At 45.3% G+C, this 23,646-nt stretch overlaps 1 protein-coding gene across 2 annotated transcripts; it reads right to left on the reverse strand.

Moving 5' to 3' along the window:
* Positions 1 to 197: 197 nt before the first annotated feature.
* On the reverse strand, positions 198 to 19,991 carry LOC128109811 (major histocompatibility complex class I-related gene protein). 2 transcript variants are annotated; one of them, XM_052737233.1, is made up of 7 exons: positions 19,777 to 19,991; positions 9,705 to 10,427; positions 8,421 to 8,681; positions 7,489 to 7,764; positions 3,635 to 3,910; positions 2,529 to 2,712; positions 198 to 1,128 (listed from the first exon to the last, which is right to left on the reverse strand). In XM_052737233.1, the coding sequence occupies exons 2-6, from the start codon at positions 9,772 to 9,774 to the stop codon at positions 2,588 to 2,590; spliced, it is 1,008 nt and encodes a 335-aa protein (XP_052593193.1). In that variant the 5' UTR covers positions 9,775 to 10,427; positions 19,777 to 19,991; the 3' UTR covers positions 198 to 1,128; positions 2,529 to 2,587. The 2 variants fall into 2 exon arrangements, with proteins under 2 accessions (XP_052593193.1, XP_052593194.1); XM_052737234.1 differs by lacking the exon at positions 9,705 to 10,427.
* Positions 19,992 to 23,646: the final 3,655 nt, after the last annotated feature.

Raw genomic sequence — 23,646 nt, forward strand, 5'->3', positions numbered from 1 at the left:
TCTCTGAGATACACCACTGAGCTACACCCTTAGCCCAAAAAGATCAATTCTATCTTCTGTCTTTTCTGTACTAATTCAGTCTCCAACACTAAAAGGGGAGGAGGGGACTATTTTTTGAGACAAAACACACTGTCATATTTATAAGATGTTTACATTTATTTATTTAGTGTATTTTGTGATAAGAAGACAGGAGCTACGCCATGGCACTCATGTGGAGGTCAGAGGACAACTTTCAGGAGTCAGTTAAGGCTTTTTTGGTTTTGTTTTTTGTTTTTTTTTTAAATAGAGTTGCATTGAGTAGCTAAAGCTAGCCCCAAACATACAGTCCACCTGCCTCAGCTTCCTGAGGAGTCCCAGCACATTCAGCTTGATAAATTATTGTTCTAATTTCTCACAGAAGCAGTAAAAGTGAAGCCATTGCCATAGACCCAGCTAGACACACTTCCAATATGCCAAGCTATCTGGCAGAGCTGCCATGAACAGGCTGCTTCTGTTTCCTCTTGGGCCATAATATGTGTTTAATGACTAGTCCATTCACAGGCTGTTGTAGAAAGTTGGTGGCTGTTTTCATGGGCTGGTCCAACCCTACTTATAGATTCACACACAGTCATGATAGCCATGATAGTCAAAGTTCTTACATGGTAAACATTCTCACGAGAGAAGAGGAGCAGGAATGGCTGTTTGTGGTGGAATAGGGTACCCTCACATGGTGTCAAGTGAAGGCTGGATGCCCAAGTCCATAGCATTATAGGAAGACATCTCCTGCTAGGATGAGAGAGTTCCTTGCAGCTCTGAGACTCCGTAATCTACTTGTAAATCACCATGGAGAAATAAGATGTTGGGAAGTATTGGGTCATGAGACAGACTGTATTTGAAGTCGGCTGTGATAAAGGGGTCCATAAAGAGCCTGAACACTGACAGCTCTTCAGGAGCCAAAGAACAAAGAAAAATGTGTAGCTCCTGTCTTCTTATCACAAATGCTCAATTCTCCAATCCCCACTGTGCCAGGAGTATGGTCGAGACTTCCGACCACAGACACATGGCTGCCTGAGAGCAGAGATCATGGCTCCTGAGAGAGAGAGCTGCTCTCATTGGCTCGTGTGGGATGGTAGATGACTTCTTTTTGCTCTGAAAGGAAAAGAAGGTTTTAGTCAGTTACATGTGTTTTTATTCACAGCTCAAAATATATGCAATATTCAGCAAAATCTAGAAGCAATCACTGACAGTTTTAGCCTTTCTCAAGATTCTCTTAGAACTTGACAAATTTTAATTCAAAATCTCCAAATTGCAGAAGATAAAAAGCAGGAACTTTCTTCTTGAGATGCATGTATTAGTTGGTTTATGACTCATATTCTACTCTATAATGGAAACAATACTCACCCACCAGCTATCTTAGTTGGTTTTCTAGTAAATGGATGTTGTGGAATATTATTTGAAGATGTGTTACATTTGTTTATGCTGTGGAATATTTGTTTAATGATGCAAAGATGTGTTACATTTGTTTATGTTGCATTTTTTTTAAACTCTGTGAAGCTGTGTTACTGCGCCTGTCCAAAATACCTGATTGGTTTAATAAAGAGCTGAACAGCCAGTAGTTAGGCAGGAGAGAGGATAGGCAGGGCTGGCAGGCAGAGAGAATAAACGGAAGGAGAAATTTGGGAAGAAAAGATCAAGGAGCGAGAAAGAGGAGGAGAGGAAGACTCCAGGGGCCAGCCACCCAGCTACACAGCAAGCCACAGAGAAAGAAGTAAAGAAAAAAAATTACAGAACAGAGAAAGGTAAAAGCCCAGAGACAAAAGGTAGACAGGATAATTTAAGAAAAGCTGGCCAGAAACAAGACACGCTAAGGCTGGGCATTCATAAGAAAGAATAAGCCTCTGTGTGTGATTTATTTGGGAGCTGGGTGGTGGGCCCTCCAAAAAGCCAAAAGAGCAAAGAGTAAAAAACAATCAACAACAAATGGATCGGTCCCACTGGTACCTAATACCACACACGTACAGTATCACTTGGGTTGGGCTCCAGTCCATGACTGTCAAGAAAAGGCAAGCTCCTGCCCACCAGCTTCTGAGCCTGATCCGGGTTTCACTGATATTTGCTGTGACTAGCTTGAGTAACTAGTAAACCAGAGATAGAAAATGATCTTTCAAGACCACGCCATCAGCTCTATGCCGTGAGGTCATGGCTGTCTTTTTCATTGCTGTTCCCATGAGCCAGTATGGCGCTTAAAGCACGACATGCAGTACACATTTAATGGATGGATTTATTGTCTATGCCATCAAAAGTACATCTCCTGCTTCTCCTTCTCCCTTCCTTGTCTCAAGTCCTGTTTTCCAAAGGCCTAGACTTCTAAACATTTCATATTCTGAGAAATGACTTTTGCAGGAGGAGGGCTTTCATATGATTGGGATAGAAGAATGGTTGTGGAGACAGGAAAATTAAGAAATACTTTCTCTAGAGAGGGGGAACGTTGTCCCAGGCCCTCCAGTGACCCGAACACGAGGGTCAGCCCGCTTCTACATGGAACTCACGTGGCAGATACAGTGAACCGAAGTCTCGGGAGCCGCAGCAGGGGGACCACAAGCAGCCTCTACAGTCCGTCATGCCTCTCACGCCGGAACCTTCTCCAGGTCAGAACACCAACTCCAGCCAGGACAATGGTGAGGATTATGGTCCCAGAGACCGTGTTCACCACTAGAAGAATGCTTCCTGATTCTGTGAGTAAATAAATGAGAAAAACCTCCAGGTTGCTTCTCCCGTCTGCATTAACCTTGTCATTGTGATGATCAGGAAGCTCCCCGTCCGTCATCTCTTCTCCCTCATCATCTGACAGCAAGTGGAATACGGGCCTATGCTCTCTTATATTTACTTATTTAGTCCCAAGACAGGGTTTCTCTGTGTAGCCCTGGCTGTCCCGGAACTTGCTCTGTAGCCCAGGCTGGCCTTGAACTCAGAGATCCGTCTACCTCTGCCTCCCGAGTGCTGGGATTAAAGGCGTGCGCCACCACTGCCCAGCTATTTTTAAAAATGTAATTTGTAACACAGGAAACAGCAACAGGTATGACCTAGACAAACGATAGCTGCTTGAGGTCCTCAGTAATTCATAAGACTATAGATGAGCACGTGAATTAAACACTGATTGAGAAAAACGGTTGTTGGAGCTGGAGAGATGGCTCGGTGATTAAGAGCAGAAGCTGCTCTTCCAGGGGTCCTAGGTTGGATTCCCAGCACACATGGTAGCTAACAACCATTTATCATTCTAGGTCCAGGGGAATTAATGGCCTCTTCTGGCCATCGTGGACACCGTACACATGTGGTACAACAGCCATACAAGCAGGCAAAAAAACCTCACACATAAAATGGGAAGAAAAAAAAAACCTTTAAATTAAAAATAAAAATTATAAAAATCGGGGTTTGGGGATTTAGCTCAGTAGCAAGCGCAAGGCCCCCTAGGTTCGGTCCTCAGCTCCGGGGGGTGGGGGTGGGGTGGGAGAATTATAAAAATCTTAAAAAAAAAATCTGTTGCTATTGTTCCACCTGATGAGGCAGTGGCCCAGCTCCCTTCCTTCCAGGATTCACAGCTTCCCATCTCTTTCCTCAGCCTTGCTCCCCAGACAGCCACTACCCCCACACTTACCCTGAGGGGCCTGAAGAACCATTTGGAGGCCACAGTGCTCCACATGACAAGAATAAATGTCTTTGCTCTGCGGGTCCAGATCAACGGACACCCACATTTGATAGGTTCCATCCCCACTGGGAAGCACGGCTCCATAATCCACTTCTTGGGCAATGTCTTCCCCATTTTTCATCCACGTCATGGAAATTTCCGGTGGGTAGAAGCCATGAGCTCTGCAGAAGAGCGTTGTAGTCCCTGGGAAAGTTTCCTTCCGACTCGTTCTTACCACGGGAGGCTCTAGGGAGAAGCAGGTACAGTTAAGGGGGAGGGTCCTGGATACCAAACACTTAGTGTTGGAACACAGCCAAGTTCCCCAGTTAATTTTCTTTGCTGCAAGAAATATCTAAAACTGAGAATGAGCCAGAACCCAGATTCATCAACATCAGATTTGGATTTTGTAGACTTCCTTCTAGAGAACAGTCAAGGAAACACACAGAGCCGAACCACATATTGTCTCTAAAGGGAGAAAAGGCATACAGCATCAAGTATTTGGAGAGTGTACTGGAGTTGTTGACTGTTCACCTTTGGAATACCCTTATGTGTCAAGGAAAAGCAAGTCACAACATGTGTAAATGATTGTCTTGATAAGTAATTCACCAAGAGATTGGAGATTAGAATGTGATAGACCCCGATTCTGTGTTTAGTGACAATGAAAAACCACAGCTAACTCAGGTCAACGGAGGCTCTGAATCGCACCACGCTATCAGATTGGTGCTCCGATAGTTGTAATCAGATACAAGCACATGTCATAGTTCATGTGCCCTCAGAGAAGCTACAGAAATTAATATTACAGAAGGGCTCTAACAATGATGGGAGAGGGAGGGGACATCATCTCTCTGCCCAAAGATGGCCTTGAGCTCGCAATCTTCCTACCTCAGCCTTCTGCATGTTAGGATTATGGGTAGGTACCACCATGCCCAGCCCAGGGTTATTATCCCTTGGTGAGCTTGCTTCCTCATGACTTAATATGTTCATTTTCCATATGGTGTCATCTTAACATTTCCAGCTGAAACTGGTCATGGAGCCATATCAAAACCAACCACACTATTTGGAGAACCTTCCTACTCATCTGTGAGACTCACTTCCTTATCTCCACCTTATTGTCTGACATGTGGATACAGGGAAGAGCCTTCATCGCAGACATACCTCCCTTGTCTTTTACCTGAGGCATGGGATTTAGTTGTAGGAAAAGACTTCCCAACATTCAAAATAAAACACTGCCAATAGAATTTTTTATTTTACTATGCTCGCAAGAAATGAATCTACCTCCCAAGACATGGGTTTTGACCAAAAGGCTGAGACACCACTATGACACTCAAGATAGGGAATGGAAACCATGTACACTGAAGTCAAACTTTCCACATTCTTTCCATGCAATGCAGCTTCCTCCTGGTTGATCCAAACAGCTTTTGAGCCAGGCAGGATCCATAGAATTAGCTAGTGACCTCTAAACCTCAAATTTTAGCAACTCTGATTGCGTTTCAAACCTTTTGCCCAGTACTGTACTCAGGACAAGCAGCAGGCCAGGCGATTGGGGGCAAATGCTACCGGTATGCCTTGAATATAAATGTCCCTCACAGGCTCATGTGTTAAATCCATGCTTTCTAGATGTTGGTGTTACTTTGGGAGGTTCTGGAAACCCCAGAAGGTGGGGCCTAGCTAAAGGAAGTAGGCCCCTGTGGGGAATCCCTGGGGGCTGTATCTTGCCCTGGCCCTTCTCCCTCCCTCTGCTTCCTGTGCACTGTGATGTAAACTGTTTCACCACATCCTTCCCACCAGGATGGACCCAAACCTCTGAAACTGTGAGTAATCTTTCCTATTCTTAAGTTACTTGTTTCAGGCATTCTGTTACCGAGGTGGGAAGAATAACCAACACCGCTATGCGGCAGACATACCCCAGTCAGAAAGTGAACTATCTCCCCTTTCCCTGTCTGATGAGAATCAGCCTAAAACATCCTCGGGGTTAAGGGTGGCCAAGGCTGGCCGTAGATTTTAACCAGACCTAGGCTATCAGACATTTTCAGTCTGGCGGCAGTAATATTTAATATGTAAGCAGTGCCCAGAAGCTTAGCAAGTGTTTTCATCTATATTATTTTCACTAATTTCTGTGAAGTAGGCACGATTACCCTATTTTACTCAAAACTGAGGCTTTGCTGGCTTACCTTCTAGAAGCTGCACTTTTTCCTGACAGGAGGGGACTCCTCCTGCCAAATAACAGCACATTTTGAGACATAACTCCAAGGCTTCATGACACGAGCTCCTGCGAGGTATTCATCGTAATTCCCCCTCTTTCGCCATCACCCAAACAGTGTGTAACAGCTAGTGTCTGTTGGTGGGCCCCCGGATCTAGCCTCTGCCCTTCTCTGGTCTGCCGAGGCCTTCACACTGTATCTCTAGAACTGCTCTGCCCCTGGGTTCCCGCTGGACTGCCTCAGCCAGAGAGCAGCGAGCTGATGATGAAGTACCAATCTTACCAGGCTGCAGTCCTGCCCAGGGCCACATCCCTCCACAGCCACACCTCTCACCGTAAGGATCCCCTTTCCACACATCAACCTTTGCGGGGCTCTGTTATCTATGTCTCCTCTTCCTGCCCTTCAGATCATGCCGGAGCAATGGTGTTCCCATAGTGTCCTTCTTCAGGCTCTTCCCCACCCCTTACTGGGGTCCCCACTAGACCCCGCTAGACATCCCTGGTGAATCTCCTCAGTTAGGCCTTGTTGGCTGTACCGTTAGTCATTGCCAGAACACTGTTGCCCACTCCAAATCTTTGAAGCTTTTTCTGATGGTCACAGTCGTTAGCTAAAGAGGCCACACACGATCCAACTCAGGCCAGTCCTAGTTCTCTTGTGATTTATTTATTTAGGCTACAAGTACTCAGAGGCAGTAGCCTGTCTTGTGGAATGGAGAAGCCACGAAGATGTGACATTTGTACTGGTAGCTTCGGCCCCCTGCCCGCCCCTCCCCCACTCCCCATGGAGAAAAGCATTCAGATATTGGTTTTGGCTTCTTAGGTCCCCCGGGCTGCTCAGATTCTTGTTTTCAAATAGGATGTGCTCGAGCCTGTTTGAAATGGGCTTGTCAACTGCAACCACTGAGCCTATGATAGTTACTCTGCAAGGAGGGAGGAAAGCCAACGTGAGACTCCAATGGTCTGCCTCCAAAGCCTGTACAGTTAGACATGTTTACAACCGTGGTCCAAACCCCTCCTCTCCACCCTGGGCTTGCCACAGCTCTGGAGAGTCCCCCCGCTGGACATTACTCTCATGGGAAAAAGGTCTATAGTGTTCAGGGAATTTCCTGAAACATTTTGAATCATCCCATCAAACACGAAACATTCTGCAGTTTGCTGAAGTTGACCAGTGGCATCATGTATTTATGGCAGAAGATGAGCTGCATACCCAGAAGAATCGTCCTGTTAATCCCCAAGTAAGGAAAACCCAGTCCTCCTCAACTCCTCTTCACAGGCCAACTTTTCGCTCACACCCCAGTGAACCCCTGCTTCTTAAATAATTTGCAACAACTGCCCGGCTTTCAAAAGCTTTTCCCGACCTCTCCCTGACAGGAGACGGAGGACTTTTCTTGATAGAGGTGCCCTTGGAGGCACTACATTCTGTCAAGACAACTGGAATTGCTAAGGCTTGTCAAGATGCTGCTAAAAATATAACTAATGAGAGTTCTCTTGGGGGCTTACAGGTCAGAAGAGTCCAACCAAGAGATGGATTTCAGCACAGAGTGAATATCACCTGCAGAAGAGGAAGTTAGACACAAAGCCGATTTTTCTCGGATATGAGAACAACGTTCTCTCTTCTCTTTACCTGTTCTTTCTAGGGTATCTTTTCCATACTCCAAGAACCTCTTCAGCCAGGCAATGCATTCCTCTTCCAGCCAGTTCTTTTGGTATTGCAACTCATGCAGATTGGCATCCCATGCCCGCTTGGTTATGTGAGCCACATTATCTACAGCCACCCAGGAGAGGGTGTCTTTATTGAAGATGATGAAGTCTTGCCCATCGTATGCGTATTGGAGAAACCCTGTGGTGCTACCATCTTCCAGCAACTCACAGCCAATCATTCTCTGGTAAGTGTGAAGCCCTGAAACACATACAAGCTGTAGAAGCATGGGTGAAAGCAGAAACAAGGGGCTTCTCAGATGATAGAGCTTGGCTCGAAGCACTCTTTGCCCTAGAAGACACCACCACACAGGCGTATAGATTTGAGTTCCAGAAGGTTCCTGTTTTGTAGACCCACATACTAACAGACATCGATGGGGTACTTACTGCATGCCAAAGGGTCACAATGATGCCCTGCCTTGGGGAATTATTCTGTCTTTGGAATGATTCATTGATAAATTTTCCAGCTATTCTGAGTGCAGTGTAGGAGCAAGAGATATGCAGGAGCCAGAAATATCTCTGGGACAATTCATATAGTACGTTTCTGTGCAGAAACAAGCAAATCGGGAAGCCCAACCATCAGAAAATGAAACCCAAGGTGGGCAAATTTAGAAAAGAGAAAATTGTTAGGTGCTAATGGGCTAGGAATATGGGGACAAGGGATAAAGGGCTTTCATAGAAGGACAGCGTGGAAGAGCCACAGGGGAGATGGTGAGCACTGAACCCCATCCGCCTGATTTTCTGGGTTTTGCCAAAGACTACAGAGGATAGGAGCAACTGGTCACCCTGGCCATGGGCAGCCCGGGGCCTTCTGGGAAGGATTCAGTGAGGGAGAGCGCTCATCTGCTGTAATCACACCTGAGTGGTTGTAATGCCTCTGTAGATGCTTCAGCTCCACTGTGAATGTCTGCTGCCAGCTCCTCAGCAGCTGAGTGTACCTCTCCCAGTGATCAGGTGCCAGGTTCTCTGCCATCCATGGAGCCCTTGGCTCCTTCTTTCGAGTGACGCTGTCGTATGTAGTGATAGCGTGTGAGTCCACATACCCAACAGAGATAAATTCAGGGACTCCGGGACCAGGATCCGAAACAGCCAAACGAAAATATCTCAGAGAGTGGGTCCCTGAGGAGGAGGCAAAGGGAGGTGTTGAGAGTCACAGCTGACAGACTCTATTACCTGCACGCCACTAAAATCCCCACACCAATGTCTTTGCTCTATACTCAATGGCATCCATCCCACTGTTTTCTCCAATACCATTATCAAATCCTAGGAATTACAACCTGGAAAATACTTCAGCCCTGTGACTGAGGATGAAATTTTACAGGTCACCTCTACTTGTAAGCAATGTACAGTGTGATGTTCTGGTCTTGGGTGAAAGGCCAAAGACCATGCACTGGGCTGGGGATGGGATAATGCCTGAAGAACCTCTGAGGGAGAGAAAACCCTGACAACCTAACCCCGTGCTTTACTCTCATTCTATCCCCTTCTCTCTAGACACATGGGGGCGTGCACACCTCCTCCCGGATTAGGCGGAGCTAGGATAGCTATTAAGTAAGAGTCAGGCCTCCTGGGGAAAATGCTTTCAAAAGCACTGCTTTTCCTTGCTGTACTGAACCACACCTCTTCTCTACTTTCTTATTGTTTTCCTGCTTTTTCTTCTATCTAAATATCAATATGAAATTTGTGATTATCACTAAGGATTAAAAGTAAATTGAGGGGCTGGAGAGATGGCTCAGCGGTTAAGAGCACTGGCTGCTCTTCCAGAGGTCCTGAGTTCAATTCCCAGCAACCACATGGTGGCTCACGACCATCTGTAATGAGATATGGTGCCCTCTTCGGGCCTGCAGGTAAACATGCAGGCAGAACACTGTATATATAATAAATAAATATTTAAAAAAAAAAAAAGTAAATTGAAATGAAACAATCCTCCCCACCCACCATGAACTCTCGGACCGTCCAAGAAGTTCAGGGCATGGTGGGGATAAGTAAGATGATTTCAAAGCAGCACCATAGGGGCTAGCATGTCAATGTGGGCTCTCCGGGAAGTCTTTGCAGAGAAGGTGACATCTTGGAGGAGATCTCAGAGTCAGCAAGAGGTGAATAGGCCAAAGGGAGAGAGGGCAGTGGGAGTTGGCAGAAGCATACCTGCTGGCCAAGGACACCACAATTTCATTCTCCATGGGACCCATCTGGTGCCTCTACGGGTATAAGTCATGCCCGGCACTTAGCTGGGTTTCTAAAATGACACTTCACTATAGAGGGATGTCTGTTGACAGATGTGAAGTCAGTAACTCAGAACAGGGAAGATGAGGGGAAGTCGATGTCACACTCTTCTTCATAGTATGTCACGCCTTGTGACAATTTGTATCTTACCAGAATGTGTTGCCCAGATGATCAAAGATTTAATATAACCATTAAGGTCGAATCATTTGGAAAGACTAACATTGTTCTACACAAATGGCGATTTCACACCATTTGCTCTGATCCCTTTCTTGCTCCAATAATTATGAAATCAGGGTTGGTTCTTCCCTTTCCATGAATCATCAGCATTAGTCACTTGAGCTGAAATCTACAGTCTAGAATTTGGCCCTTTGTCCAGCTGGGCCAGTCAAACTGCTTCTGAAGGGGCGCTTGCTGCTTATTCGTCTGTGCTGGGCATTGCTGGAGAACCCACTCAAACCAACACGCAGCTCTCACATCCACATGCTGGCTGCTCTACTGTCCGGAGTTTTGTCTCTTTAAGTTGGTACAGCAGCAGTTGGGCCATTTGGACAAACATCTGAGGAAAGTTACTGGATTACAGAGCAATTGATAGAACACGTGTTTTCAGGCATTCATCCATGGAGAAGATTTATGTTTATTGAACATCTACCGTGAACAAGATATAGGGCAAAGTCAGAAAGTGGAAAATGAGTCAGATACCAATTCTTCCCTCCAGGAATTAACAGTATAACCGGGAAACAAAAAGTATAGAACATGAACAAACACAAGTGTCCAAAGAAGGGCATCGATGGAACACAATCAGGACAGGAAAATCCTGCCCTTACAGAAGTGGTCCATTGAGAAGTCTTCCAAGGGCCAGGCAGTGGTGGTGCACGCCATTAATCCCAGCACTCAAGAGACAGAGCCAGCCTGGTCTACAGAGTGAGTTCCAGGACAGTCAGGGCTACACAGAGAAACCCTGTCTCAAAAAACCAAGCAAGCAAACATAGAAATCTCCAAGGAGATGAAGGCAAATCAACTGGACCGTCAATGAGTCCTACAGGGCAGCAGGTGCCTCCACCATAACCATTAGAACTGCATTTATTTGTTGAGCAAGTCCCATGTGTTCTGTACCATACCAATGAGAAACATCGGTTTCATTCAATCCTCACAATAATTAAACAAAGCAAAACATAACATGGTCTCGTACTTCAGGCTGGCCTCAAACTCTCTATGTAGTCAAGAGTGACCGTGAACTTCTGATTCTCCTGCCTCTCTTCCCCAAGTGCTGGGCTCACAGACATGCATCGCCAAATCTGGTTTTATGTGGCATTGGGGATTAAACCTAGGACTTTGCACAAGCTAGACAAGTATCTATCTATTGGGCTACCTATCCAGCCCCCCCAATAGCCCTTCAAGGAAAGCCCTGTAATTCCCATTCCACAGATAAAAAGCGCGGAGAGATTAAGTACATTGCTCAAAATTACCTAAATTAAGTAAGGACAACCTTAGAAGCTGTGATGAAAGAACCAGGAATCAAAATCTGATCTCTCATATAGGGAGCTTCTCTACCTATGACTACCCAACTCTATAAGAAAGAGGCGCTTCCCAGTCCAAGTACAGCCTCCTAGACCCTGGATTCTCAGTGCTCTCTCCTGCCCCCTGGTGTCAAACATGTTTCAGTCTCTGATTTTCCAGTCCCTAAGGCCCACACACACTCCAGCTCTTCCTTAGGTGGTAGTAGGTTCTGGTCGGATAATCCTGTCAACAAAGACCATTTTATTGTTGCGCTGTTCAAGTAACCCAATGCTTTAGTGAGGTAACAATGATTCCTGATAACTATTCTTTGGGATTCCGGGTGTTGTGGGAGTGAGGAGAGAAGTAGATGGTTGTATTTTCAGTTCAAAGAGCCTTCGGATTCTTCTCAAAGCATGCAGGGATGTTGATGGCTCGACGTTTAGTGGGAACCATGAGTCCTCTCTCCTAGCAACTGTCAAGTGACAGGATCTTATGGTGAGCCTCAAAATGACAAATGTGACGGTCTGACTTCTTAGCCACCGTCTTAATTACTTTTCTCGTCTCTATGGAAACATATGTGATAGAAACTTAAGGGAGGAAGGACTTATTTTGGCTCGTGGTTTAAAGGGTACAGTCCATAATGGTGGAAAGGCAAGGCGGCTGGACTCACTCTAGTCTGGGTTTGCCCAATCTTGTGGTATAGTTCCCTCACATCTCTGCGGGGCAGGAAGCAGAGGGCTCAGGCTGGAAGTGTGCCGGACTATAACCCTTAAACCTAACCATAAGACCCTACATCTGTTATCTAGGGTCCATGTCCAAAAGGCTGCACAGCTTCTAAAGAGATGCCACCAACCGAGCACCTAGTGTTTAAATATACAAGTTTGGGGGTACATTTCACACTCAAACCACAGCATTCCATCCTGGCCCCAGAGGCTCATGGCCATTTCAAAATGCAAGATGCATTTTACTACTGTAAAAGTCTCCGAAGTCCTAAGACTTCCAACACTGATCAAAAGTCCAAAATCTTGGAGCTGGAGAGATGGCTCAGTGGTTAAGAGCACTTGCTGCTCTTGCTGAGGACCCACGGTTGGTCCTCAGTATCACAAGACAGCTCAAAACTGTAATTGTGGTTCCAGGGGATTCAGCGCCCCTTTCTGGCCTCCCCTGAGCACAGCACACACATGATACATATACATACAAAAAGACAAACATTCACCTATAAAGTACAAATAAATGCATCTTTTAAGAAAAATACGAAGTCCAAAAGAATTTTCCCAAGAATCAGGCAATCTTTTAACTGTGAACCTCTGTGGTGATATATTGTGTACACTGATAAAATTTGCCTGAAGATCAGAGAACAGAACAAGCCACTAGATTAAACATAGAGGCCAGGCAGTGGTGGTACATACCATTAATCTTAGCACATGGGAGGCAGACATCTGGATCTCTGTGAGTTCAAAGTCACCCTGGACTACATGATTGATTCAGCCTAGGAGAGAAACCAAACCAGTACTTGGGAGTCACATGCCTTTAATCCCAGCAATTGAGATCTCATGCCTTTGCTACCAGTGTTTGGGAAACACACATGCCTTTAATTCCAGCACTAAGAAAGGAGTGATATGGCTGGATGGAGAAAGGAATATAAGGCGTAAGGAGACAGGAACTAAAGCCCTTTTCAGCTGAAGCCTTTTTTCGGCTGGACCCCTTTCAGCTGAGGATTCAGAGACATTCAGTCAGAGGATTCATGAAGTTGGCAAGGTGAGAAGGCGCTGTTCCTTTGTCTCTCTGATCTTTCAGCATTTGCTTACTCTGTAGTCCAGGCAGGCTTCAAACTCACAGAGATCCCCCTGCCTCTGCCTCCTGAGTGCTGGGATTAAAGGCGTGCACCACCACTGCCCGGCGCTTCGGTTTTTTTCGAGACAGGGTTTCTCTGTGTAGTTTTGGTGCTTGTCCTGGATCTTGCTTTGTAGACCAGGCTGGCCTTGAACTCTCAGAGATCCGCCTGGCTCAGCCTCTTGAGTGCTGAGATTAAAGGCATGCGCCACCACCATCCAGCTTTCCAGATTTTTTTTTTATAAGACCATTTAGAATTTGAGCAACAATCCTCTGTAAAACAAAAACAAAAACACCACCAAAAACCTTATGTATTTTCAAAATACACTGGCATAGAGTAAATATGGCCATTCGAAAGGGGAAGAACTAAAGGATAGCCAGGAAAACTAGGGCTGAAGCAAGGCAAGCTCACAGTTTTAGCCAGGTCAACAAAGTTCATCTATTGTGCTGTCCAAGCAACCCAGTGCCTGAATAAGGTAAATTCGATTGTGATTCCTGGTAACCAGCCTTGTGATTTCAGGCATTGTGGGAAGGAGGGACAGAGATGGTGTTAGTTTTCAGCTCCGTGTCTAGTTCCTAGGGGTGGTGGTAATGTCATTTGTGTGCCAGTGGGTTTGGGGAGTCCAACCTGTACAGCTCTGCTACCAGCAGTGTACTTCGTCTCACTCTTGCCCGCGGTGCTTACAGCTTTCCTCAACACATGTCCCACAGCCCTTCAACATCCCAGGATCTTGATTGCATCTGAGGCTTCACCTTCACCGGTCCATGTATAGTCCACTGAGGAGTGCCATGCAGGAATCCTACCCTTCGACACAATGCCTAGCCTTGGTGGCTTTCTAGGACCTTGGTGCAAGTTTCTTTAACCTGATAACTACTGTATTGTGCATGCTTGCAAAGCCAGCGCCATGGGGATGCTGCCGCCAAGTTCTGCGGCTAGCTTGAGATGTCTCCCTTTCAACATAGCTCCACTGGCTTCTGAGCACCTGAGCAGCTGAACCTGAGAAAACATTTCCTTACGTGGTCCTATTGGAAGGGGAGTGCATGGAACCTTTGATGAATGAGATCTTGCTTTTAAGAAATCTCTCCATTTCTACAGGCCTGATGCAGAATGTGGGATTTTTCTTTAATTGTGTTAACATCTTTATTAGTTATCCCAGCTTTCTCCACAGTTGCTTTGACCACAACCCACTTCATGGTCCTTTTCTTGTCAAACTACACCCTTTTCAAATATTTCTTCTCTATTTCTGCTGCCTATCACTGTAATATGGCTAAAAAGCATGGGATAGTAACTGCCATAGTCTGAACGTTGGGCTGACTAGAAATCTTCACACACACACAAAAAAAGGTGCATTACTTTTTAGTTCAGCCTCATTTCAACCTTCAGGGCACAGGAAGAACATAGATTCTTGGCCAGAATGTGACACAAATGTCTTCTAGTCCAATTCCCTGCTGCCATCTGAAACTCATGAGCAAATATTGCCTGTTCTCACTTATCTCAGCATCTGGTCTTCCACGCTCCTGCCAGAATATCCCATGAAGCTCTATGTACAAAAGTCTAAGGTTTTGCTTGCCCCCAGCTCCAAACATTTTCTTTCTTTTTTTTCTTTTCTTTCTTTCTTTTTTTTCTGAGACAGGGTTTCTCTGTGTAGTTTTGGTGACTGTCCTGGATCTTGCTCTGTAGACCAGGCTGGCCTCGAACTCACAGAGATCCACCTGGCTCTGCCTTCCAAGGGCTGGGATTAAAGGCGTGCGCCACCACTGCCCAGCCAAACCTTTTCATATTACTCTTTCACATCGCTTCCACAGTCCTACAAACTGCGCAGCCATGTTTACCATCACCGTGACCCACCTCTGGTACCCATATTCCGGATGAGTTACTTTTCTCATTGCTGTGACACGATACTTGATTAACAGAAACAACTTAAGGCAGGAAGAATTTATTTGTATAACACTTTCAGGGGATAAAGTACATGATAGTGGAGGAGACATGGAAGCTGGGATTAACTTGGTTAGGGAGGGAGGCCCTTGCAGAACACTATCCTCACATTACACAATCAGGAAATATTGGGCTTGGGATAGAAGCAGGGTCAACCTATGCCTCTCAACTCTTGTCCCTACAGCCTTATGCCTGCAAGCTAAGTCCCAAGTCCAAAAGCTCTGCAATATCCCAACAGTGCCACCATCTGGAAACCAAGTATCCAAACACATAAGCCTGTGAGGAACACCTATTGAAACCATAAAAGCTCCTCTGTCATGGCTACCTGTCTTAGTCAGGGTTTCTATTGCTGTGATGAAACATCATGACCAAAAAGCAAATTGGGGAGGAAGGGGTTTATTTGGCTTACACTTCAGCATTACTGCTCACCACTGAAGGAAGTCAGGACAGGAACTCATACAGGGTTGGATCTTAGAGGCAGAAGATGATGCAGAGGCCATCGGAGGGGTGCTGCTTACTGGCCTACTCCCCATGGCTTGCTCAGCTCACCTTCTTACAGAACCCAGGACCACCAGCACAGTGATGGCACCACCCACCATGGACTGGGCCCTCCCTCAATGACCACTAAATGCGAACGAAAATGCCTTACAGCGGGATCTCATCAAGGCATTTCCTTATTTGAGGTCCCTTCCTCTCTGATGACTCTAGCTTGTGTCAAGTTGACACACAAAACCAGCCAGCACACTATCCTTTCAAAGGTTACCAAGATCTCATTTCATATAAGTATTATTCTTTTCTGAATTTCCAGTAAACACAGTCCTAGATGCTAGAGGTACAATAAGGAACAAATCAAAGCCCCAGTCCTGTGAGATATTGCCAGTCAACAGATATATAATACAAGGTCAAATGGTAATAGATTGTATAAAGAAAACTAAAGCAGAGGAAGGAGATGGTACCGAGAGAGCCAACATGTTAAAGGGACCAGAAAAGGCTCCAGTGATCAGATAATATTGAGCAGAGTTACGTCTTTAGTGAAGGAGGAGTCCATGGGCAAAGACCCTTCCAGACAGCTAAGCCCAAATCCTTGAGAGTGCATGCTTTACGTATTGGAGGAACATCAAGGAGACCACTGTCATGCTCCACAGAGTGAATGAGTGAGCGGAGATGCTTTTTCTTTTCCTTCCATACATCCTGGTACAATAATGACCACATGTCTTGGACTTCCCAGAAGAATCTCAATTTTGTGAATCTTACTATTATTGGTTTTTTGTTATTTATTTATTTATTTATTTATTTATTTATTTATTTATTTATTTATTTATTTGGTTTTTCAAGATAGGGTTTCTCTGTGTAGCCTTGGCTGTCCTGGAACCTGCTCTGTAAACCAGGCTGGCCTCAAACTCAGAGATTCGCCTGCCTCTGCCTCAGGAATGCTGGAATTAAAGCCCTGTGCCGCCACCTGCCTTATGATTGGCTTTTGAGACAGGGTTTCTCTGTGTAGCCCTGGCTGACCTGGAACTTGCTCTGGAGACCAGGCTGGCCTCGAACTCACAGCGATCTGCCTCTTGAGTGCTGGGATTAAAGGCATGCACCCAGGGAATCTTATTCTTTAAATGATTCATTGAGGTTGTAATAAAATGTGATTTGATACATACACTCTTAAAAGGTTGTTTCTAATATAAACTTAGATGTCAGAAATAACGCCCTTTGCCATCTGTCTCAATTTGGGCTTCATAAAATGAAAGCATTTAAAGAGTTATGTGTTTGGTCTTTAATCTAGACCTCCTCCCTCCAATTTTCAGCGGTCCTCTAGGCTAAGAGGTTTGTGGTCAAGCAAGAATAGACAGCTGTTCTTCCTAGTTAAGAGAAAGATCTATAAATTAACTGAATTTATAAGATTTAGACACATTCAATGTCACCTCTGAAGAAGAGGGCCTTAGGGAAGTGAAATATGGTCTTGGAGAAATTTCTTCTGTATGGACCTGGGCAAGAGCTCCCTGGAAACAGACCGAAGTCTAATAACGTTTTTAGCAAATGTCCATATTTTCTCATGTTAATTCTTCGAACTCAAGATCATTTCTAAGCAAATGGTCTACAAGTTTATCTTCTAACCCTAGTACACTGGCTTATCTCTCATCAGTCCTTGTCTCTGAAAGCATCATTTATAAAGTAGATTGATGCAGTGGGCTAACATCTATTAAATTATTAATAACATCAAGAGTCTAACTGTGACTATATCAAGACGAAACACACATACTGTATGTGGTTACACAATAGAAATCTCATGCACAATGTCCCCAGTTTGATTACAGTGACACACATCATCAGTTCAGTTTCACACCAGCTGAAATGAAGCGCAAGAGTTGGAAAAACACAAAAGAGTCATTTTTACATAAATTCTGCAGCTACAGTAGACCACAGTTCTAAAATTGGACTCATTAGCATTGTCCAAGCTCACTGTAACTCAAGCAGGTGATTTCAATGCTTTAGGAATGTTCCCTTGAAATATGAGGCCTTTCAGGAAGCATTTAAGTGCCTGTTGGGAACTAGATAGGGTCACAGAACTGAAAAGGAAATGGAGCTGTCTCCTCCTGTCTTTAAGGAGGGCAGCTCAAGGAAGATTTGGGAGAAAGAGAGTTAGAGAACTGTGCTGTGAATTGTGAACAGGAGCTAGGTGAGCCCGGAAGGAGCAGGGGCGGTCACTTGTGGACTGCGCAGCTGAAGAGAGAGACATGCTGGAAGTAATACGGGATATCTTAACATTTCTGGGAGTTATGTCTCAGACATCCTGGTTTCTCTTCCCCATATCCTCCATCCATCTATGGTGTAAAAGTATCTATTTATGGGTAACACTGGGCACAAATATCAAGTAGGCCTTAAGCCATTTTCCATAAATCCGAAATCCCTTCCCCGTCATTGTCCTCAAAGCTCATTTAGTGAGAGTCACAGTTGGGAAACAGCCTTCACAGATAGGTCCCATGGAGAGACAGTAATGAAACAGCTATAAAAAACCACTTTCACCCCTAAGATCGAAGGGAAATGAACAGCAAATAAGAGTTACTGAAGCCCATAAAACTGTAAAGAGAGCTTTCAGTAAAAGGAAAGCAAAGCAGTCTCCATCACAGAGAGCTCTAGCTACTGCCAGAGACTCATAGAAAGCAGGGAAGGGGCCAGCAAGGCGCACCCCAATCTCTCTTTTCTCCATGCTCTAGTCTCTCTTCTTTACTGTCTCCCACCAAATGAACCAACGCAGAAACCAATCTGCAAAAAGACGGTGCTGTAGTCTGTAGCGGTCAGCCTTCAGAAGGCAAGCAACAGAGCAGAAAGGCACTTAGGCGGTCAAAAGGCAAACAGTGACAGCACCAAGTGACACCCTATCTTATAATTTCCCACAGATTATCTAAGTACCGAGTACTCAGAAATCCAGCGGTGTCATAGAAAAGGCCCGGACTGAAGGCAGAAGATCTGTGTTCTGATTGCTATGTGAACTCTGCCAATCTTAACCCAGAGAAAATTCCAACCTCGTCTTTATTGTTCTCGTTCTCTCTCTCTCTCTCTCTCTCTCTCTCTCTCTCTCTCTCTCTCTCTCTCTCTCTCTCTCTTAGGCGGGGTTTCATTATGCTGCCCAAACTGGCCTCAAACTCACAATCCCCCCCCACTCCACACCTCTGGAGTAGCTAGGATCGTAAGCATGCATCACCACATCCAGCTGTTATAGTCTCAAATCATCTGGCACATACCAAACTATCAATCAGTATTTGTAGAATTAATACACAGATGATTTGAAAAAGCTCCTTCCTGGCATGCACATTAGTAAGCAGCTTAGGTGGTCTGGTCTGAGTTCTGGGATTCTCCTATGCACCTTTAGAAGCACCAGCACCAGCTAGAAGGCAGTTGCTTAGGGCCGAGAAGACATATGCCTTCTGTCACACAAGGACCCTCGTGTGTTTGTGGCAACACAAGCTTCCTGCTTCCCTAGAGACACAAGCTCCTTAAACTATGAAGAACTCTTGGGGTTTTTATTTTTTTGTTTTTTATTTTAATTTTAATTTATCTTTATGCACATTGGTGTTTTGCCTGCATGTATGTCTCTATGTGAGGGTGTTGGACCCCCTGGAGCTGGAGTTACAGACACTTGTGAGCTGCCATGTGGACGCTAGGAATTGAACGTGGGTCCTCTGGAAGAGCAGCCAGTGCTCTTAACCACTGAACCATCTCTCCAGCCCCAGAACATTTTTAAAAATATTTTTTTTTAATATTTCCTATGTCCAGTAAACAAGCTCAGAACCATGGCTTTATCTTTCTTGGATCTTTTGCTACAGGCAGTCCCTGGAGGAGGAGGAGGCGGAGGAAGATATCTATTACCCTGAACAATGGACTCATTGGATTGTTCAACACCCCGAAACTCTCATCACAGTCCAATGAGATTCACTGTTAGAAAAGAGGAGAAACAAGGAAAAGAAAGGCTATAGCAGAAAAGTAAGGAGACAGTTCTCAGAGGGAAAGTAAGAAAGTTAACACACACACACACACACACACACACACACACACACACACACACACACACGCCTGGGCAACAGGTCAGCCGGTCTATCACCCTTCAAGTCTTGGGTGTGACGGGCCTGCAGATTTACCCCTGGATGTTTTGTAGTTTGCACCACAAGTTTAGGAATTAGCCACCATGCTTCAGCTTTAGCTTTGGAAGTAGAGAGCACTTGGGATACTTACGGGCTTGACTGTGCTGCACCAAGAGTACTGTGAGGAGAGGGAACGGGAGCATCATCAACTCCAACTAAAGTCCTTGTCTTTCCGGATTCTTTTACCTCAGACGGTGACAGGCCCCTGATGAGTCTTTTGAAAACCTGTACTCTACCGGCTCATGGGAAATTTGGTAATTGAGCAATACAAAAGGCCTTCTCCAATGAAAACGGGGACAGATATCTGGTGTCATCAGTTGCTAGGTAGAATAGAGACCTACAAAAATGGAAGCAATAAAATTTAACCCCTTGTTGAATTCAGACACTGCTTGCTCCAGTCTGTCAGCTTCTTTCCACCCAATTCCCAACTGTTGCACAATTATATGCAAGGCACAGGGGAACAAAGATTAATAACTCAGATTATTGCCCTTGGTCTTTCTTGGAGTTTAGATTTCTTTAACCAACGGACAAAGAAAATGATACTTGGTTTCCAGGATTTGGACTCCCTGCTCAGTCTGATTTCCCCATCCACCCATCTCATAGAGCATGTATCGTCTAGATTGTCCTGTAGTTTTCACTTACAACTGTCTTTCCTCTACTTTTTTACCCAGAACAAGAGGCCCCCAATGTGCCTGTGGAAGTGGGAGAAGGAAAGGCTCTGTGGAGGGGATTCAGAAGGGTTGCCCATCATCTTGCAAGGAAAGCGATCTCCAAGACCGAGCTGTGTCACACTGTCATTAGAAGTTAGGAAATTGCAGCTGAAGCTGTCCAGGGAACTGGGGAACAGGTCTAGACAGGAAAGAGGAAGTGCAAGAGAATGGAGAGAGGAATGGGGGGAAGGCAGTGAGGCCGGCAGCCTTTGGCTCCAATCCAGGAACCTGGGTTTGATCCCAGCTCTCTGACATGGGGCAGAATCTCAAGTTGCACTAGACTGGGCATCTTCCACTTTAAAAGGAATCCGGTGTGTATCCCACAGGACTGTGAAAGACTCAGCGAGGTTCTGTTTACCATGCACACGAGGGGCAGTAGAATCAAAGACCCTGGTTTCCTCCGGTGATGAGTTGACTGATGGCCTGCCCTAAAGCTCAGAACCTGTGACTACAGCAGCACTGTATACGGCAAAAGGGACTTTGCAGATGCAATTGAATTAAAGACAGCGAGGTGGAGAGATGGCCCTGGATTATTTAGTAGACACAGTATAATCACCAGGTTTTCTTTTTTTAAACATAATTCTTTATTGATTCTTTGGGAATTTCATATGCACCCCAATCTCACTTACCTCCCAGTCCCTCCATATCTTCCCCTCACCCCTGCAGTGTGCCCCTTCCCCAGGAAATTAATTCAAAACAAAACATAACAAACAAACAATTAAACAAACAAATCACCTCATTCCTCTGTCTTTCTAACACCTCTTCATTCATCCTGGCATGGGAGCTGCGGTGTGTCACGCAGTAGACCCTTTTGTCCAATCAGTCCCACCCGTAAAATGTTCATTGCAATGAGTCATGGGTCTGGTTCCAGGCCTCTGGCATGCCTTCATCACTGGACCCTCACCAAAACTCCTCTCGGATATCCTGCTGTTACCCTGACTTATGGAGATCCTGTGCACTCCAGCAGGTCATAGATGGGATAGATGCTAGGGTGGGCCAACCCAAAGCCCAGGACGTGGGTCTGGGTGGTAGCGGAGCTGGTCAGGTCTGGCCACCAGAGCCAGCTCTCCTAGGCCCATGCCATGGAGGGGAGGGCAGTTCTTCCATACCCATGGTGAGGGGTGGGGTCATCTCTCCCATTGGGGGTGGGGTCACAAGGGTTCTTATTACAGGGAAGCAAAGGGTCAGAATCCCAGAAGGAACTGTGATAGCAGAAGCAGAGATGGTGACAGTGAATGGCAGACCAGGCATGAGTCTAGGAGTGCAGGTGGCCCCTGGACCTGGAGTGAGAAGGCACAGATCCTACCCCAGACCCTCTAGAAAGAGTTCAAGTGTCAACATTTGATTTTCTTTTGCCTGGAAGAACTCTGGCCTCCTGAAGTGTAAGTATATTGTTCTCGGCAACCTAATTTTTTGTTTGTTGTTTGTTTGTTTGTTTTGTTTTTATTTTTTGAGATAGGGTTTCTCTGTGTAGCCCTGGCTGTCCTGGACTCGCTCTGTAGACCAGGCTGGCCTGTGCTGGTATCAAAGATGTGCACCACCACTGCCTGGCTTAGCCACCTAATTTTTGCTTTTTAAGAAGTAGGACACTTTTAGCTATGTCTTCCTTTCCCCATAAAAGGCCAAATGAAGTTATTTGAAGACCACCCCTTGGACATTTGTATCTCTTTCTTCCTTTCCTTCCTCCTTTGTTTTTTTCTTGGTTTTCTATCTAGGAATTATAGGTACCCATGGGCCACTCCCAGAGACCTCCGGTTATTGCTCAATGGTGCTTGAGTTTCATGCCAAGGTATTTGTTCCTATTGGTTTATTTTTTTCTGTTAGTAGCTTGTCCCCTAAAATGCACATTGTACTCTTAAAAGGGACTATGAAAGGAGTAGTTAGATTAAAATCATTTTATTCTAATTGCAAATTAGTGAAGAGTAGGAAGGATCACTCAGCAGAGAATACCATTCCTAGTATATTTTAGTATAAGTTTCTTTGATGATTTTATTGTGTATATGCATGTAGGTATATGTATGTGTGGTTCTCTATTGTTTCTCTCGAATTTAGATTTCCTAGGACTGATATACATATTTAATGGCATAACTTTATAAGTCCTTATTTTGTTTTCCTTTTTTTATTTTTGAGATTATAAGCTGATTACATCATTTCTCCCTTCTATTTCCTCCCTCACACATGCTCCACACACACACACACACACACACACACACACACACATATATATTCCTAAATATAACCTCTTCAGTCTGTATAATATTACCTGAATATATACTTTCAGGGATGACTGTTCAGCAAAGGACAACCAGTTGGTGTGCTCTTCCCTGGGTAAGGCCGCCTCTCCCATTCCCAGCCTTCCAGAGTTGCTTATAGTTCTTTGTGTAAGGTTAAGACATCATGGTCTTTTCTCCATCCGGTTTCACATGTTCATTGATGTCATCCTTATTCAGTTCACATTTGGGCAGTGCAGGGGTTTGAATGATGTTGGCTCCATAGGCTCATCTATTTGCTTACTTAGTCCCCAGTTGAACTGTTTGAAAGGATTAGGACCTATGACCTTGTGGCAGTAGACGTGGCCTTGTTGGAGGAAGTATGTCACTGGGGGTGTGGGTTTTGAGGTCTCAGATGCTCAAGCCAGGCCCAGTGTCTCTCTCTCTGCCTACTGCCAGTGGATCAGGATGTAAAGCTCTGAGCTACTGGTCCAGTGCCATGCCTGTCTGTTTCCCTGCCATGATGACAGTGGACTGCTGTGGGATAATGCTCTGAAACACTGGTTTAATAAAACACTGATTGGGCAGTAGCCAGGCAGGAAGTATAGGTGGGGCAAGCAGACTAGGAGAATTCTGGGAAGAGGGAGGGTGGAGTGAGGAGTCGCCAGCCAGACACAGAGGAAGCAAGATGACAAGGCAGGACTGAGAAAAGGTACCAAGCCATGTGGCTAAACACAGATAAGAACTATATGTTAATTTAAGTGTAAGAGCTAGTCAGTAATAAGCCTGAGCTAATGGCTGAGCAGTTATATTTTATAAGCAGCTGTAGGACCAAGGGGCCGGGCAGGACCAGAGAAACCTTCCGACTACAGTGGTCTAACCTGAAACTGTAAGCAAGCTCCCAATTAAGTGCTTTCTTATAAGAGTTGCCTTGACCATGGTGTCTCTTCACAGCAAGAGAACAGTAACCCAAACAGAAGATGGTACCAGAAGTGGGGGTATTGCTGTGACAGGCCTGACCATGGAGTTATTTGAAGGAAT

The sequence above is a fragment of the Peromyscus californicus genome, unplaced genomic scaffold (genome assembly GCF_007827085.1).
Source record: "Peromyscus californicus insignis strain IS unplaced genomic scaffold, ASM782708v3 Scaffold_14__1_contigs__length_90479793_seg_2, whole genome shotgun sequence".
Lineage (NCBI taxonomy): Eukaryota > Metazoa > Chordata > Mammalia > Rodentia > Cricetidae > Peromyscus > Peromyscus californicus.